Below are 16,685 nucleotides of genomic sequence, written 5' to 3'. Positions count from 1 at the left end.
GCTGTGCTGTCATTGAGTTTTATTGATATAGTATCTAGGTTTGTTTGGGACATTTTCTTCCCTTGTTTTGTCATATTGGTCAGATGTCACTGGGACTCTGTGATATTGCAGATTTCCTCTATTGGCTTATAGTGTCCCTGTAGATTTCCAGTGTATCACCTCCCAGCTTTCAGTAGCCTGAAGTCTTGGAGTAACTTGTAATGCAGTGCTTCCAAAGAAAGCTGCCTCTAGCCCGCTACTGGTTCTAGGGCTTGGAGCTGGCTCTGTGTGGAAAGGCTTTCACTGGGGGGCCTGCACCGAGAAGCTGGCCGTGTGGGAGGAGCCCACCACTGGAGTGCCCAGGGCTGCCTGGAGAAGACTCTAGCTGCCCTGCCCTACTCTAATAAGCCGCCCAATCCAGGCCTGCCGCCCTGGCCGAGCTTCACCGGGTGGGGGAGACTAACCCCGTGGTTCTATTTTAGTCCGAGTTTCTCAATGTCTCCCCTTCTTGAATCCTGGGTTCTGGCGCGACTGGAGATGCAGTCACCCTCTAGTTCGCCATCTTGGATCGCCCCGTTGAAAAAGCCTGCGGGCTAGAGGGGGCAGGGCCACTTGGAGAGGTCTCTGGCTGCCCTGCTCTGGTCCCAGAGGCTGCTTGCAGTTCGGAGATCTCCGCTGGCTTGGGGACTTGTGGCTGGCTGTGTGTAGAAAGGCTCTCACTGGGCGGTCTGCTCTGAGAAGCTAGCCTAGAAATGTGCTTCCTGCCGGAGGGAGCCGGGCTGCTTGGGGAAGTCCCTGGCTGCCAAGTCTATTCTTTTTTTTTTTTTTTTTTTAATTGTAAACAAATGGGATACATGTTGTTTGTCTGTTTGTACATGGGGTAAAGACATACCATTTGTATAATCATAAATTTACATATGGTAATGTTGTTTGATTCATTCTATTATTTTCCCCTCCCCCACACCCCTCTCCACTTCTTTACCCTCTATACAGTCCAAACTTCCTCCATTCTTGCCCCCCTCCCAAACCCTAACCCTAACACTAATCCCTCCCACCCCCCCCCCTTATGTGTCATCATCCACTTATCAGCGAGATCATTCGTCCTTTAGTTTTTTGAGACTGGCTTATCTCACTTAGCATGATAGTCTCCAATTTCATCCATTTGCCTGCAAATGCCATAATTTTATCGTTCTTTATGGCAGAGTAATATTCCATTGAATATATATATACCACAGTTTCTTTATCCACTCATCAATTGAAGGACATCTAGGTTGGTTCCACAATCTGGCTATTGTGAATTGAGCAGCTGTGAACATTCATGTGGCTGTATCTCTGTAGTATGCTGATTTTAAGTCCTTTGGATATAGGCCAAGGAATGGGATAGCTGGGTCAAATGGTGGTTCCATTCCAAGTTTTCTAAGGAATCTCCACACTGCTTTCCAGAGTGGCTACACTAATTTGCAGCCCCACCAGCAATGTATGAGTGTACCTTTCTCCCCACATCCTCGCCAACACCTATTGTTGCTTGTATTTTTGATAATCACCATTCTAATTGGGGTGAGATGGAATCTTAGGGTGGTTTTGATTTGCATTTCTCTTATTACTAGAGATGTTGAACATTTTTTCATATGTTTGTTGATTGCTTGTACATCCTCTTCTGTGAAGTGTCTGTTCATTTCCTTAGCCCATTTGTCGATTGGATTATTTGTATTGTTGGTGTAGAGTTTTTTGAGTTCTTTATAGATTCTGGAGATTAGTGCTCTATCTGAAGTATGATTGGCAAAGATATTCTCCCACTCTGTAGGCTCTTTCTTCGCATTGCTGATAGTTTCCTTTGCTGAGAGAAAGCTTTTTAGTTTGAATCTATCCCAGTTATTGATTCTTGCTTTTATTTCTTGTGCTATGGGAGTCCTGTTGAGGAAGTCTGGTCCTAGGCCGACATGTTGAAGATCTGGACCTACTTTTTCTTCTATAAGATGCAGGGTCTCTGGTCTGATTCCAAGGTCCTTAATCCATTTTGAGTTGAGTTTTGTGCAGGGTGAGAGATATGGGTTTAGTTTCATTCTGTTGCATATGGATTTCCAGTTTTCCCAGCACCATTTATTGAAGAGGCTATCTTTTCTCCATTGCATATTTTTGGCACCTTTGTGTCTAGTATTAGAAAGTTATATTTATTTGGGTTTGTGTCCATGTCCTCTATTCTCTACCATTGATCTACCTGTCTATTTTGGTACGAATACCATGTCGTCTTTGTTACTATTGCTTTGTAGTAAAGTTGACGTTCGGGTATTGCGATACCCCCTGCTTCATTTTTCCTGCGAAGGATTGCTTTAGCTATTCGGGGTTTCTTATTCTTCCAGATGAATTTCATAATTGCTTGCTCTATTTCTGTAAGGAACATCATTGGGATTTTAATTGGAATTGCATTGAATCTGTATAGCACTTTTGGTAGTATGGACCTTTTGACAATATTAATTCTGCCTATCCAAGAACATGGGAGATCTTTCCATCTTCTAAGGTTTTCTTCAATTTCTTTCTTTAGTGTTCTGTAGTTCTCATTGTAGAGGTCTTTCACCTCTTTTGTGAGATTGAATCTCAAGTATTTTATTTTTTTCGATGCTATCATGAATGGGGTAGTTTTCATAATTTCTCTTTCTGAGGATTCATCAGTTATGTATAAAAATGCATTGGATTTATGAGCATTGATCTTGTAACCTGCTACTTTACTGAATTCACTTATGAGTTCTAAAAGTTTTCTGGTGGAATTTCCTGGTTCCTCTAAGTATATAATCATATCATCAGCAAATAGGGATAGTTTGAGTTCTTCTTTTCCTATTCGGATTCCTTTAATTTCTTTGGTCTGTCTAATTGCTCTGGCTAGCGTTTCAAGGATGATGTTGAGTAGAAGTGGTGAAAGGGGGCAACCCTGTCGTGTACCAGTTTTTAGGGGGAATGCTTTCAGTTTTTCACCATTTAAAATGATATTAGCCATGGGCTTAGCATAGATGGCCTTTACAATGTTAAGGAATGTTCCCACTATCCCTATTTTTTCTAGTGTTTTGAGCATGAAGGGGTGCTGTATTTTATCAAATGCTTTTTCTGCATCTATTGAAATAATCATGTGATTCTTGTCTTTAAGTCTATTGATATGGTGAATGACATTTATTGATTTCCGGATGTTGAACCAACCTTGCATTCCTGGGATGAAACCCACTTGATCATGGTGCACTATCTTTTTAATGTGTTTTTGTATGCAATTTGCTAAAATTTTGTTGAGAATTTTTGCGTCAATGTTCATTAATGATATTGGTCTGAAATTTTCTTTCCTCGATGTGTCTCTGTCTGGTTTGGGTATCAGGGTAATATTGGCTTCATAGAATGAGTTTGGGAGGGTTCCCTCCTCTTCTATTTCATGGAATACTTTGAGAAGTATTGGAATGAGCTCTTCTTTAAAGGTTTTGTAGAACTCGGCTGAGAACCCATCTGGTCCTGGACTTTTCTTTGTTGGTAGGCTTTTGATGACCTCTTCTACTTCATTACTTGAAATTGGTCTATTTAAATTGTGTATGTCCTCCTCGTTCAGTTTAGGTAATTCATATGTCTCTAGAAACCTGTTGATGTCTTTGAGGTTTTCTGTTTTGTTGGAATATAGATTTTCAAAGTACTTCTAATTCTGTTTTGTATTTCACTCGTGTCTGTTGTGATATTTCCTTGTTTATTCCAAATTTTAGTGATTTGGGTTTTCTCTCGTCTTCTCTTTGTTAGTGTGGCTGAAGGTTTATCAATTTTGTTTATTTTTTCAAAGAACCAACTATTTATTTTGTCAATTTTTTTTATTGTTTCTTTTGTTTCAATTTCATTGATTTCAGCTCTGATTTTAACTATTTCCTGTCTTCTACTACTTTTGGTGTTGGTCTGTTCTTCTTTTTCTAGGGCATTGAGCTGTAGTGTTAGGTCGTTTATTTGTTGATTTTTACTTCTTTTATTGCATGCACTCCATGAAATAAATTTCCCTCTAAGTACTGCTTTCATAGTGTCCCAGAGATTTTGATATGATGTTTCTTTGTTCTCATTTACCTCTAAGAATTTTTTAATTTCCTTCCTAATATCTTCTGTTATCCATTCATCATGTAATAGCATATTGTTTAATCTCCAGGTGTTGGAGTAGCTTCTGTTTTTTACTCTTTCATTTATTTCTAATTTCAATCCATTATGATCTGATAGAATACAAGGTAGTGTCTCTATCTTCTTGTATTTGCTAACATTAGCTTTGTGGCATAATATATGGTCTATTTTAGAGAAGGATCCATGTGCTGCTGAGAAGAAAGTGTATTCGCTCTTGGTTGGATGGTATATTCTATAAATGTCCGTTAAGTCTAAATTATTGATTGTGTTATTGAGATCTGTGGTTTCTTTGTTCAATTTTTGTTTGGAAGATCTGTCCAGTGGTGAGAGAGGTGTGTTAAAATCACCTAGTATTATTGTGTTATGGTCTATTTGGTTTCTGAAATTGAGAAGGATTTGTTTGACATACATGGATGAGCCACTGTTTGGGGCATAGATGTTTATGATTGTTATGTCTTGCTGATTTATGGATCCCTTAAGCAATATGTAATGTCCTTCTTTATCCCTTCTGACTAACATTGGCTTGAAGTCCACTTTATCTGAAATGAGGATGGATACCCCAGCTTTTTTGCTGAGTCCATGTGCATGGTATGCTTTTCCCTATCCTTTCACCTTTAGTCTATGGGTATCTCTTTCTATGAGGTGAGTCTCTTGCAGGCAACATATTGTTGGATCTTTCTTTTTAATCCAATCTGCCAGTCTATGTCTTTTGATTGATGAGTTCAGGCCATTAATATTCAGGGTTATTATTGAGATATGATTTGTATTCCCGGTCATTTGGCTCATTTTATTTATTTATTTATTTATTTATTTATTTTGACACGACTTGGTTCTTCCTTTATTTGACAATTCCTTTAGGATAGTTCCTCCCGTTGCTGATTTGCTTCTTTGTTTTTCATCTCTTCCTCATGGAATAGTTTGCTGAGAATGTTCTGTAATGCTGGCTTTCTTTTTGTAAATTCTTTTAGCTTTTGTTTATCATGGAAGGATTTTATTTCATCGTCAAATTTGAAGGTAAGTTTTGCTGGGTATAAGATTCTTTTTTTTTATTTTATTTTATTGTAAACAAATGGGATACATGTTGCCTCTCTGTTTGTACATGGCGCAAAGACATACCATTTGTGTAATCATAAATCCACATATAGTAATGTTGTTTGATTCTTCTGTTATTTTTTCCCTTCCCCCCACCCCTCCCACCCCTCTTTACCCTCTATACAGTACTTTCTTCCTCCATACTTGCCCCCCTCTCTAACCCTAACTCTAACCCTAACATTAACCCTTCCCTCCCCCCCTCTATGTGTCATCCTCCACTTATTAGTGATATCATTCATCCCTTGGCTTTTTGAGATTGGCTTATCTCACTTAGCATGATATTCTCCAATTTCATCCATTTGCCTGCAAATGCCATAATTTTGTCATTCTTTATGGCTGAGTAATATTCCATTGTGTATATATACCACAGTTTCTTTATCCACTCATCAATTGAAGGGCATCTAGGTTGTTTCCATAGTCTGGCTATTGTGAATATAGCAGCTATGAACATTGATGTGGCTGTATCTCTGTAGTATGCTGATTTTAGGTCCTTTGGGTATAGGCCAAGGAGTGGGATAGCTGGGTCAAATGGTGGTTCCATTCCAAGTTTTCTAAGGAATCTCCACACTGCTTTCCAGAGTGGCTGCACTAATTTGCAGCCCCACCAGCAATATATGAGTGTACCTTTCTCCCCACATCCTCGCCAACACCTGTTGCTTGTATTTTTGATAATCGCCATTCTAATTGGGGTGAGATGGAATCTTAGGGTGGTTTTGATTTGCATTTCTCTTATTACTAGAGATGTTGAACATTTTTTCATATGTTTGTTGATTGCTTGTACATCTTCTTCTGTGAAGTGTCTATTCATTTCCTTAGCCCATTTGTCGATTGGATTATTTGTATTGTTGGTGTAGAGTTTTTTGAGTTCTTTATAGATTCTGGAGATTAGTGCTCTATCTGAAGTATGATTGGCAAAGATATTCTCCCACTCTGTAGGCTCTTTCTTCACATTACTGATAGTTTCCTTTGCTGAGAGAAAGCTTTTTAGTTTGAATCTATCCCAGTTATTGATTCTTGCTTTTATTTCTTGTGCTATGGGAGTCCTGTTGAAGAAGTCTGGTCCTAGGACGACATGTTGAAGATCGGGACCTACTTTTTCTTCTATAATCTGCAGAGTCTCTGGTCTGATTCCAAGGTCCTTAATCCATTTTGAGTTGAGTTTTGTGCAGGGTGAGAGATATGGGTTTAGTTTCATTCTGTTGCATATGGATTTCCAATTCTCCCAGCACCATTTGTTGAAGAGGCTATCTTTTCTCCATTGCATATTTTTGGCACCTTTGTCTAGTATTAGAAAGTTGTATTTATTTGGGTTTGTGTCTGTGTCCTCTATTCTATACCATTGATCTACCTGTCTATTTTGGTACCAGTACCATGCCGTCTTTGTTACTATTGCTTTGTAATAAAGTTGAAGTTCGGATATTGCGATACCCCCTGCTTCATTTTTCCTGCGAAGGATTCCTTTAGCTATTCTGGGTTTCTTATTCTTCCAGATGAATTTCATGATTGCTTGCTCTATTTCTGTAAGGTACACAATTGGGATTTTAATTGGAATTGCATTGAATCTGTATAGCACTTTTGGTAGTATGGCCATTTTGACAATATTAATTCGGCCTATCCAAGAACATGGGAGATCTTTCCATCTTCTAAGGTTTTCTTCAATTTCTTTCTTTAGTGTTCTGTAGTTCTCATTGTAGAGGTCTTTCACCTCTTTTGTGAGATTGATTCCCAAGTATTTTATTTTTTTCGATGCAATGGTGAATGGGGTAGTTTTCATAATTTCTCTTTCTGAGGATTCCTCACTTATGTATAAAAATGCATTGGATTTATGAGCATTGATCTTGTAACCTGCCACTTTACTGAATTCACTTATGAGTTCTAACAGTTTTCTGGTGGAATTTCCTGGTTCCTCTAAGTATATAATCATATCATCCGCAAATAGGCATAGTTTGAGTTCTTCTTTTCCTATTCGTATTCTTTTAATTTCCTTGGTCTGTCTAATTGCTCTGGCTAGAGTCTCAAGAACGATATTGAATAGGAGTGGTGAAAGAGGGCATCCCTGACTTGTTCCAGTTTTTAGGGGGAATGCTTTCAGTTTTTCACCATTTAGAATGATATTAGCCATGGGCTTAGCATAGATGGCCTTTACAATGTTAAGGAATGTTCCCAGTATCCCTATTTTTTCTAGTGTTTTGAGCATGAAGGGGTGTTGTATTTTATCAAATGCTTTTTCTGCATCTATTGAAATAATCATGTGATTCTTGACTTTAAGTCTATTGATATGGTGAATGACATTTATTGATTTCCTGATGTTGAACCAACCTTGCATCCCTGGGATGAAACCCACTTGATCGTGGTGCACTATCTTTTTAATATATTTTTGTATGCGATTTGCTAAAATTTTATTGAGAATTTTTGCGTCAATGTTCATTAATGATATCGGTCTGAAATTTTCTTTCCTCGATTTATCTCTGTCTGGCTTGGGTATCAGGGTAATATTGGTTTCATAGAATGAGTTTGGGAGGGTTCCCTCCTCTTCTATTTCATGGAATACTTTGAGAAGTATTGGAATGAGCTCTTCTTTAAAGATTTTGTAGAACTCGGCTGAGAACCCATCTGGTCCTGGACTTTTCTTTGTTGGTAGGCTTTTGATGACCTCTTCTACTTCATTACTTGAAATTGTTCTATTTAAATTGTGTGTGTCCTCCTCGTTCACTTTAGGCAATCATATGTCTCTAGAAACCTGTTGATGTCTTCAAAATTTTCTATTTGGTTAGAATATAGATTTTCAAAATAGCTTCTAATTATGTTTTGTATTTCAATCGTGTCTGTTGTGATATTTCCTTGTTCATTCCGAATTTTGGTGATTTGGGTTTTCTCTCGTCTTCTCTTTGTTAGAATGGCTAAGGGTTTATCAATTTTGTTTATTTTTTCAAGGAACCAACTATTTATTTTGTCAATTTTTTGTATAGTTTCTTTTGTTTCAATTTCGTTGATTTCAGCTCTGAGTTTAACTGTTTCCTGTCTTCTACTACTTTTGGTGTTGGTCTGTTCTTCTTTTTCTAGGGCTTTGAGCTGAAGTGTTAGGTTGTTTATTTGTTGATTTTTACTCCTTTTATTGAATGCGCTCCATGAAATAAATTTTCCTCTAAGTACTGCTTTCATAGTGTCCCAAAGATTTTGATATGATGTTTCTTTGTTCTCATTTACCTCTAAGAATTTTTTAATTTCCTTCCTAATATCTTCTGTTATCCATTCATCATGTAATAGCATATTGTTTAATCTCCAGGTGTTGGAGTAGCTTCTGTTTTTTACTCTTTCATTTATTTCTAATTTCAATCCATTATGATCTGATAGAATACAAGGTAGTGTCTCTATCTTCTTGTATTTGCTAACATTAGCTTTGTGGCATAATATATGGTCTATTTTAGAGAAGGATCCATGTGCTGCTGAGAAGAAAGTGTATTCGCTCTTGGTTGGATGGTATATTCTATAAATGTCCGTTAAGTCTAAATTATTGATTGTGTTATTGAGATCTATGGTTTCTTTGTTCAATTTTTGTTTGGAAGATCTGTCCAGTGGTGAGAGAGGTGTGTTAAAATCACCTAGTATTATTGTGTTATGGTCTATTTGGTTTCTGAAATTGAGAAGGATTTGTTTGACATACATGGATGAGCCACTGTTTGGGGCATAGATGTTTATGATTGTTATGTCTTGCTGATTTATGGATCCCTTAAGCAATATGTAATGTCCTTCTTTATCCCTTCTGACTAACATTGGCTTGAAGTCCACATTATCTGAAATGAGGATGGATACCCCAGCTTTTTTGCTGAGTCCATGTGCATGGTATGCTTTTCCCTATCCTTTCACCTTTAGTCTATGGGTATCTCTTTCTATGAGGTGAGTCTCTTGCAGGCAACATATTGTTGGATCTTTCTTTTTAATCCAATCTGCCAGTCTATGTCTTTTGATTGATGAGTTCAGGCCATTAATATTCAGGCCATTTGGCTCATTTTATTTATTTATTTATTTATTTATTTATTTTGACACGACTTGGTTCTTCCTTTATTTGACAATTCCTTTAGGATAGTTCCTCCCGTTGCTGATTTGCTTCTTGTTTTTCATCTCTTCCTCATGGAATAGTTTGCTGAGAATGTTCTGTAATGCTGGCTTTCTTTTTGTAAATTCTTTTAGCTTTTGTTTATCATGGAAGGATTTTATTTCATCGTCAAATTTGAAGGTAAGTTTTGCTGGGTATAAGATTCTTGGTTGGCATCCATTTTCTTTCAGTGCTTGAAAAATGTTGTTCCAGGCCCTTCTAGCTTTTAGGGTGTGGATTGAAAAATCTGCTGATATCCATATTGGTTTCCCCCTGAATGTAATTTGGTTCTTTTCTCTCACAGCCTTTAAAATTCTGTCTTTATTTTGTATGTTAGGTATTTTCATTATAATGTGCCTTGGTGTGGGTCTGTTGTAATTTTGTGTATTTGGAGTCCTATAAGCCTCTTTTACTTGATCTTCCATTTCATTCTTCAGATTTGGTAAATTTTCTGATAGTATTTCATTGAATAGATTGGTCATTCCTTTGGTCTGTATCTCTAAGCCTTCCTCAATCCCAATAATTCTTACATTTGGCCCTTTCATGATATCCCATAGTTCTTGGAGATTCTGTTCATGATTTCTTACCATCTTCTCTGTTTGGTCCACTTTGTTTTCAAGGTTAAATATTTTGTCTTCAATATCTGAGGTTCTGTCTTCCAGGTGTTCTATCCTATTGGTTGTGCTTTCTATGGAGTTCTTAATTTGGTTTATTGTTTCCTTCATTTCAAGGATTTCTGTTTGGTTTTTTTTTTTTCAATTTCTCTAACTCTTTATTGAAATGATCTTTTGCTTCCTGTATTTGCTCTTTTAACTGTTGATTGGCGCGATGATTCAGTGCCTGCATTTGCTCTTGCATCTCATCATTTGCTTCCCTGATCATTTTAATTATGTACATTCTGAACTCCCTTTCTTTCATTTCTTCTGCCATGCTGTCATTGGATTTTATTGATGTAACATCTAGATTTGTTTGGAACATTTTATTCCCTTGTTTTCTCATTCTGTTCTGGTATCAGTGGACTGCTGAGATATTGCAGATTTCCTCTATTGACTTATAATGTCCCTGAAGATTTCTAGTATATCCCCTCTTAGCCTTCAGTAGCCTGAAGTCTTGGAGGAAGTTGATAATGCGGTGCTCCACAAGGAAGCTTCGTCTCTAATGGTGGTGGCCTTCAGGTGGGGTATATTCCCTGCTAGTGGGCAGAGGTGCCTCCACTTGTTGACAAATGGTCATTCAAAGGGGAACTAGGATGTGGGCTGATGCAAGGCCAGTTTGGGCCTGTGTCTCTGGTTTTACAGTCCTATGGGAAAACCTCACCTGGCAGGGAAGACTCACCTGGTGGGGAGGTCCCGCTGGTAAGTTCCCCTCCTAGAGGTTCCATTCAATTCCACAACTTCCGCCTGGGCTGGGCAGACTTCTTCTGCAATGTTCCCAGGGACCCAGACCTACCTCCTGGTCGTAGAAGCCTCACCTTTCACAGAGAAGTCTCCTTAGCCTGCCTCTCCTCAGAGAAGCTGCCCGCAGTCCTGGAGCCTTCTCCTCGCCCCTCTGTCTCTGTGTCTCTTCCACCAAGAAGCTGCCTAGGTCTTGGGACCCTGCTCTGCACCTAATCGCATGGCTATTCAGCCCCTCCTCTGAGCAGCCACCTGGAGCCCCTTACAGTCGCTCTGAGTCCCAGTGACCCGCCACACGCCTCTTCCTCCGGCAGCTGCCTGGTGTTCCGTGCAGTTGCTCTGAGTCCAAGTGACCCACCGCGCACCTCCTTCTCCTCCAGGCAGTCACCCAGAGATCTGGTGCATTCGTCACGAGTCTCAGAAATTCACTGTGCACCTCCTCTTCCTGACTGCCACCCGTAGCCCTGGTGCAGTCACTCTGAGCCCAAGCGCCCCACCATGCTCCTCCTCCTCCTCCTCCAGGCAGCCTCCCGTGTTCAGGAGCGGTTGCTCTGAGTCCAAACCACTCACCACGCTCCTCCTCCAGACAGCCGCCCGGAGCCCTGGTGTAGCTGCTCCAAGTCCAAGCGACGTGCCAAGCCCATGCTTCTCCTCCTCCTCTGGGCAGCCCCCGGTGTTCAGGAGTGGTCGCTTTCAGTCCAAACAGCTCACTGCGCACCCCCTCCTTTGGGCAGCTTCCCAGAGCCCCGGTGGGTTGCTCCGAATCCAAGCACTGTGCTGAGCGGCCTCTTCTCCAGTGCTCCCTGTTGTCCGCATTCACTGCTCCAGCGGGGTGAGGGGTGTCTTCGTCGGACAAATCTACTTCACAAAGGTCTCTATGTTCCGGGACTACCGCCCCATTTGGGACGCCTCCCCAATGGGAGAGACTCACCCGGCTGCTTTGAGTTGGTCCCAAGTCTCTCTATATCTCCTCTTCTTGAATCCTGAGTCCTGGAGCAACATGAAACGCAGCCACCCTCTAGTCCGCCATCTTGAATCTCCTCCAAGTCTATTCTTAATAGTAACTATTTTCTAGAAGTTAATAATTCAATAACAAAATTTTGTCATAATTCTATAAATCAGTATCAACCAAAAATCAAGGATTACACAACAAAATGATTTACTTTTGAGTAGGGGATAACTACATGTAAAGTATCAATTTAAGTGCTCTAACTTCAGATTCTCATTTTTCTGGTAAAACTGTGGCTCCCAGGATAACACTCCTTTAGAAGTATAAAAAGTCACTACTTCTGTCCTTTTTTTTTTGAGGGCGCAAATTGATTGTTTTTAATGACTAACACAAGGAAAGGTTCCTGTTCAGAATGTCCTCTTAGATTCCAGAGATTCATTTGGATTCATAAATTCTTCTTTTAAAAGACAATTGTTATTTAAGAAGTTGTTAATGAAGGCACTCTAGAGAGGCAGAACCAGCAGGATGAATGTCTCTGTCTCAATCTCTTATCTACATCTCCATCTCTATACTGAGATAGATGTACTTTAAGGAATTGGCCCACATAATCATGGGTCCTAGCCAGTTTGCAGTCTGCTGGACAGTCTAGCAGGTTGGAATTTTTGGCAGGAATCCTGTTGCAGTGTTGAATCCAAAGGGCATTCTTATTAAGGAGTGAGAAATAGTTATTTTGAGTTTGGAAACAAAGAAACTTTTTGTTGTTATTGTTTGTTTGGTACCAGGAATTGGACACAGAGGTGCTTATCCATTGAGCCACATCCCTAGTCCTTTTTATTTTAAAGTAGTGTCTCATTAAGTTACTTAGGGCCTTGCTAAGTTGCTAAGGCTGACTCTGAACTTGAGCTCCTCCTGCCTCAGCCTTCTGAATCACTTGGATTTTAGGTATATACCACCACAGCTGGCAAGGCTTTTTTTTGATGTTAAAAAAAAATCTGGAACTTTTCTTAGTTTGTATGTTAGCAAATACCATTTTAATATAACAACCACATTTTTAAATAAAATGTTTCATTACAGTTTGGACCCTCTGATTGTGAATGTGGCTAACCCTGGAATCAAGTTCACAACTATTCTCTTTGCCAAACAAACAGATTGTCTTTTAGTGGGAGACAGTGATGGACAGGTCGCTGTGTATGAACTGAGAAATATGCCTACTGCTTTGGACTCTGGCCGGGTAAGACTTGAAAGTGATAAATTCATGTTGTTTTATTAATCTATTCAGTTGGAACTTTGTAGTATGCAATGGATGTACAATTTTTAAGTATCTCTAGTGTGGTGTAGTGGAAAGGACATAAATTCCAAGAGTCGCTACCTAGTAGGCTTAGATTTTGTCAGCCTCATTTTTTTTTAATCTATCAAAGATAGATCATGAGCATAATATTGCTGAACATGCAAATTATTTGGAAGAAATTAAAATTGTACCAAGCATACCATCAGGACTTAGTAATTGTTAAGTATAGCTAAAGTGTTCAAAGATTTTTACCTGATATAACCTTATTTTTTTATATTGCCCATTGTTCCTGAAAATAGACATTTGTTTCTGTTTGTTCAGCATTATCCTATTTTTTCACTCTAATCTTCAAATATGGAAGTTTGTTGCCAAATTTTGACAAGCAACTCAGTATCATTAGATGTTCAGTATTTTTATATAACTTTTTAACTTTTTATCTGCTTCTTATGTTTAAATTGTTTCTACAAATTATAATCTGGTAAATATTATCCCAAATATGAAATACATAGTAAAAATATTTAAACTGTAAGTAAGTCAATAAGAAAAACATTAAGACTCCAATAGAAGAATAGTCAGGAACAGGTCATTCACAGAAAATGACTGGTAAATATATTTCAACCTCGCCAATAATTCAATAAATACAGAATTTATTAAATTATATCAAAATGTGGTAGTATTTTCACATATCAAATTAAAATTAACAAGGTTTTTTTTTTTAATGTATGGGACTACACAGTACTGGCAAACACTTGATAAAATAAGTTCTTGTACTTATGGTTGCACTAAAATTGTTATAACCCCTTTGGAAACAATTCACAACTTGAACTAATACTGTTAGAAATGTTCAGGAAATATTGGTTCTCTTGGACTAGTAGTTCACTTCCAGAACTCTATTCTATAGAAATACGCATAAATATAGTCAAAGAAATTGATTATAGCATTATTTGTGATAGGATCAAAAGAGAAAAGAAAAAGTGAAAAGGAACAACCTAAATATCCAACAAGAAGGAAATGTGGCAGGGAAATCAGATAGTTGATTAGATCTTGGTCACTTGTAGGAGGGAGAGTTCTACCCAAACCATGCAGACTGCAAAATGTTAAATGAGTAAATAAATAAAACACTTGGGACTTGTGCTTATCATTCTTTCCACCAAAATCCACAGGGCTTGTTCCTACACCCACTTCAAATATTTGCTGAAATGTCATTTTCTCAGTAAAGACTTCCTTGACCTTCTTATGTAAAATTGCAATCTCTACTCTTCCGCCACACTTCCTATCTAATACTTTTTCATTGTTTATTTTTCTTAATAATAATAATCACCTTTGAATATACTGTATACTTATTTATTTTGTCGATTGTGTGTCCCACAATTAGAATGGAAACGTCATGAAAACAGTGAGTTTTGTCTCTTTTATGTTGGGCTATTCATAAGGCTGTACTCTTGAACCTGACTTATACTATTCAGTAACTGTTGAATAAATATGCATTTAAAAAATTAGAAGAAGAAGCAACATATTACAAGAATTATTTCTTAGGGGTGGAATCATAGATGATTTTTAGTTTTTCTTTTTGCTTACCTATTTTCCAAATTCTTTATACTACATATTTTCCTCCAAAATGCCATTGAATTGCTTTATGTAATAATTTTTGTCTGCTCTGAAGGAAGCAATCTTAATGACTTATTAGTTTCATAATATAAAACATTTAGGCACTTTCAGTTTCTCACATGTTCATTGAATATAAGATATTTTAACAGGTACTAGAATGTTTGTGCCTGCATTGAAACTTGTCTGAGGTGTATGACCAATGTCCACAATAAATTGAAAGAGAATGCTAGTCTTTTTTTTTCATTTCTTAAAAATCACCTAAGTGGATCCAGCATAGTTCATAGTAATCCTTTTTTCTTTTTTCTGTTCATATCCCTCAAATCCTAAATGGAGCCTCAAGATTTAAATCCATCCTTTTTTCTTTTCAACCTCATTATTCTTTTAGTTCGGTTCTACAAGAGCTCTAAGAACTGGTCCGCAAACTCTGAACTAGGGGTGATAAAGAGAGTGTTTATGGTGTTTAAAAATGTTAGTGTATGATATGCATAGTGGTGGAAGAGAGATCTGTGAGCATTAGAATGTTGATTCATTTCTTGTCATCTCATATTATTGACATTGATATACATGCAAGATGTGATTCTCTGTCATTGCTGGCTTCCATGGCATTCAAACATTCTGTTTTATTGAAATGCTCTCCAAAGAGACTTTTACAATTTATATTCCCATTACCTTGTCTAAGAGTTTCTAAATTCCCTATAACTTTGCTGGTTCCTGACATTGGCTAATACTTTAATTTTTGTAAATTCAATCAGTATAAACTGGTATCTTATGTAATTTCAGTTGCATATTTCTTTATTATCAGTGACAATTAAGGTCCATCATACATTTTTTTGATATCATATTTTCCTCTTCTATGAATTCCTGTTTTACAATTTGATCATTTTAAAAAATTTAGTTAACTTTCTCTGTAAGATATTAATGTAGCAGATTTGAATAATAATTTTAAGTGACCTCTTGAAACAATTAAATTTTTTTAATGTGGTACATATAACAATGTAATTTTATTCAGTCCTAAAAATGAATGAAAAAATATGTATCATTAGCAGGAAAATGGATGGGACTGGAGAGAATCATGTTAGGCAAAATAGGCCAGATTCAATCAAGGATTGTAGTTTTCTCTCATTTGAGGAAACTAGAGGGGGAAAAAAAGAATATTATGAAAATAGAAGGGAGACCCATGGAGTAGAGGAAGAAAATCAGGTAGAAGGAGGAGGGAAGGGCAAAAGGGAATGTACCAGGGAAAGAAATTGATCAAATTATGTTATGTACATGTTTGAATATGTCACAGTGTATCTACTGTTATGTATAGTTATGTACCAAAAAAAAAAAAATTAAAGATTGTAGATTTCATAGCAAGAACTATTTGGTTTAATGCTGTAAATTGTATTGGTTGTTGTCACTATCTGTCTCTCTCTAAGCTATGAGGTACTGGAATTGTTCAGGGACACTATAAGTCCACAGGGTAGAAACTCTACTGCCTGCCTCAAAACCAACTACTGGATGGGTAGACATAAAAACAACATGTAAAAGCAAGGGAACAAATTGCTCCAAACAAAGATATTCCAATAACAGAATCCATCAACATCACAGTGGAAGAAATGTCAGAGGAGGAGTTTAGAATGCACATAGTTAAACTTATCCGCGAAGTAAAGGATGGTATAAGGAGTGAAATCAGAGAGAAAATACAAGAAGCGAAAGAACACTTTAATAGAGATTCTGAAAAAAATAAGCAGAAATCCTCAAAATGAAGGAATCAATAAATCAAATTAAAAATTCAATTGAAAACATCACCAACAGATGAGAGAATTTGGAAGACAGTGTCAGGCAATGAAGACAAAATATATAATCTTGAAAATAAACTTGACCATGGAGAAAAGATGTTATGAGACCATGAACAGAACTTCCAAGAAATATGGGATAACCTGAAAAGACCAAATTTAAGATTCATTGTGATTGATGAAGGCTTGGAGACACAAACCCCAAAGGAATGCACAATCTTTTCAATGAAATATCTGAAAAATTTCCCAAACCTAAAGAACAAAATGTAAAATCAAATACAGGAGACTTGCAGGACCCCAAATATACAAAATTACAACAGACCCACACCAAGATACATTATTATGGAAATGCCTAACAGAGAGAATTTTAAAGGCT

At 37.6% G+C, this 16,685-nt stretch overlaps 1 protein-coding gene across 3 annotated transcripts in view; it reads left to right on the top strand.

Moving 5' to 3' along the window:
- DNAI4 (dynein axonemal intermediate chain 4) overlaps positions 1 to 16,685 on the top strand; it is a 126,167-nt gene that overhangs the window by 92,366 nt on the left and 17,116 nt on the right. For all 3 annotated transcript variants that reach the window (XM_079132953.1, XM_079132952.1, XM_079132951.1), the window contains one exon: positions 12,710 to 12,866. In XM_079132953.1, the coding sequence (XP_078989079.1) occupies positions 12,710 to 12,866 (157 nt within the window). The remainder of the gene's footprint in view (positions 1 to 12,709; positions 12,867 to 16,685) is intronic.

The sequence above is a fragment of the Sciurus vulgaris genome (genome assembly GCF_902686455.1).
Source record: "Sciurus vulgaris genome assembly, chromosome: 1".
NCBI classification, from domain to species: domain Eukaryota; kingdom Metazoa; phylum Chordata; class Mammalia; order Rodentia; family Sciuridae; genus Sciurus; species Sciurus vulgaris.
Note: the sequence above shows the minus strand (reverse complement) of the source record. Positions and strands in the feature narration are given on the sequence as shown.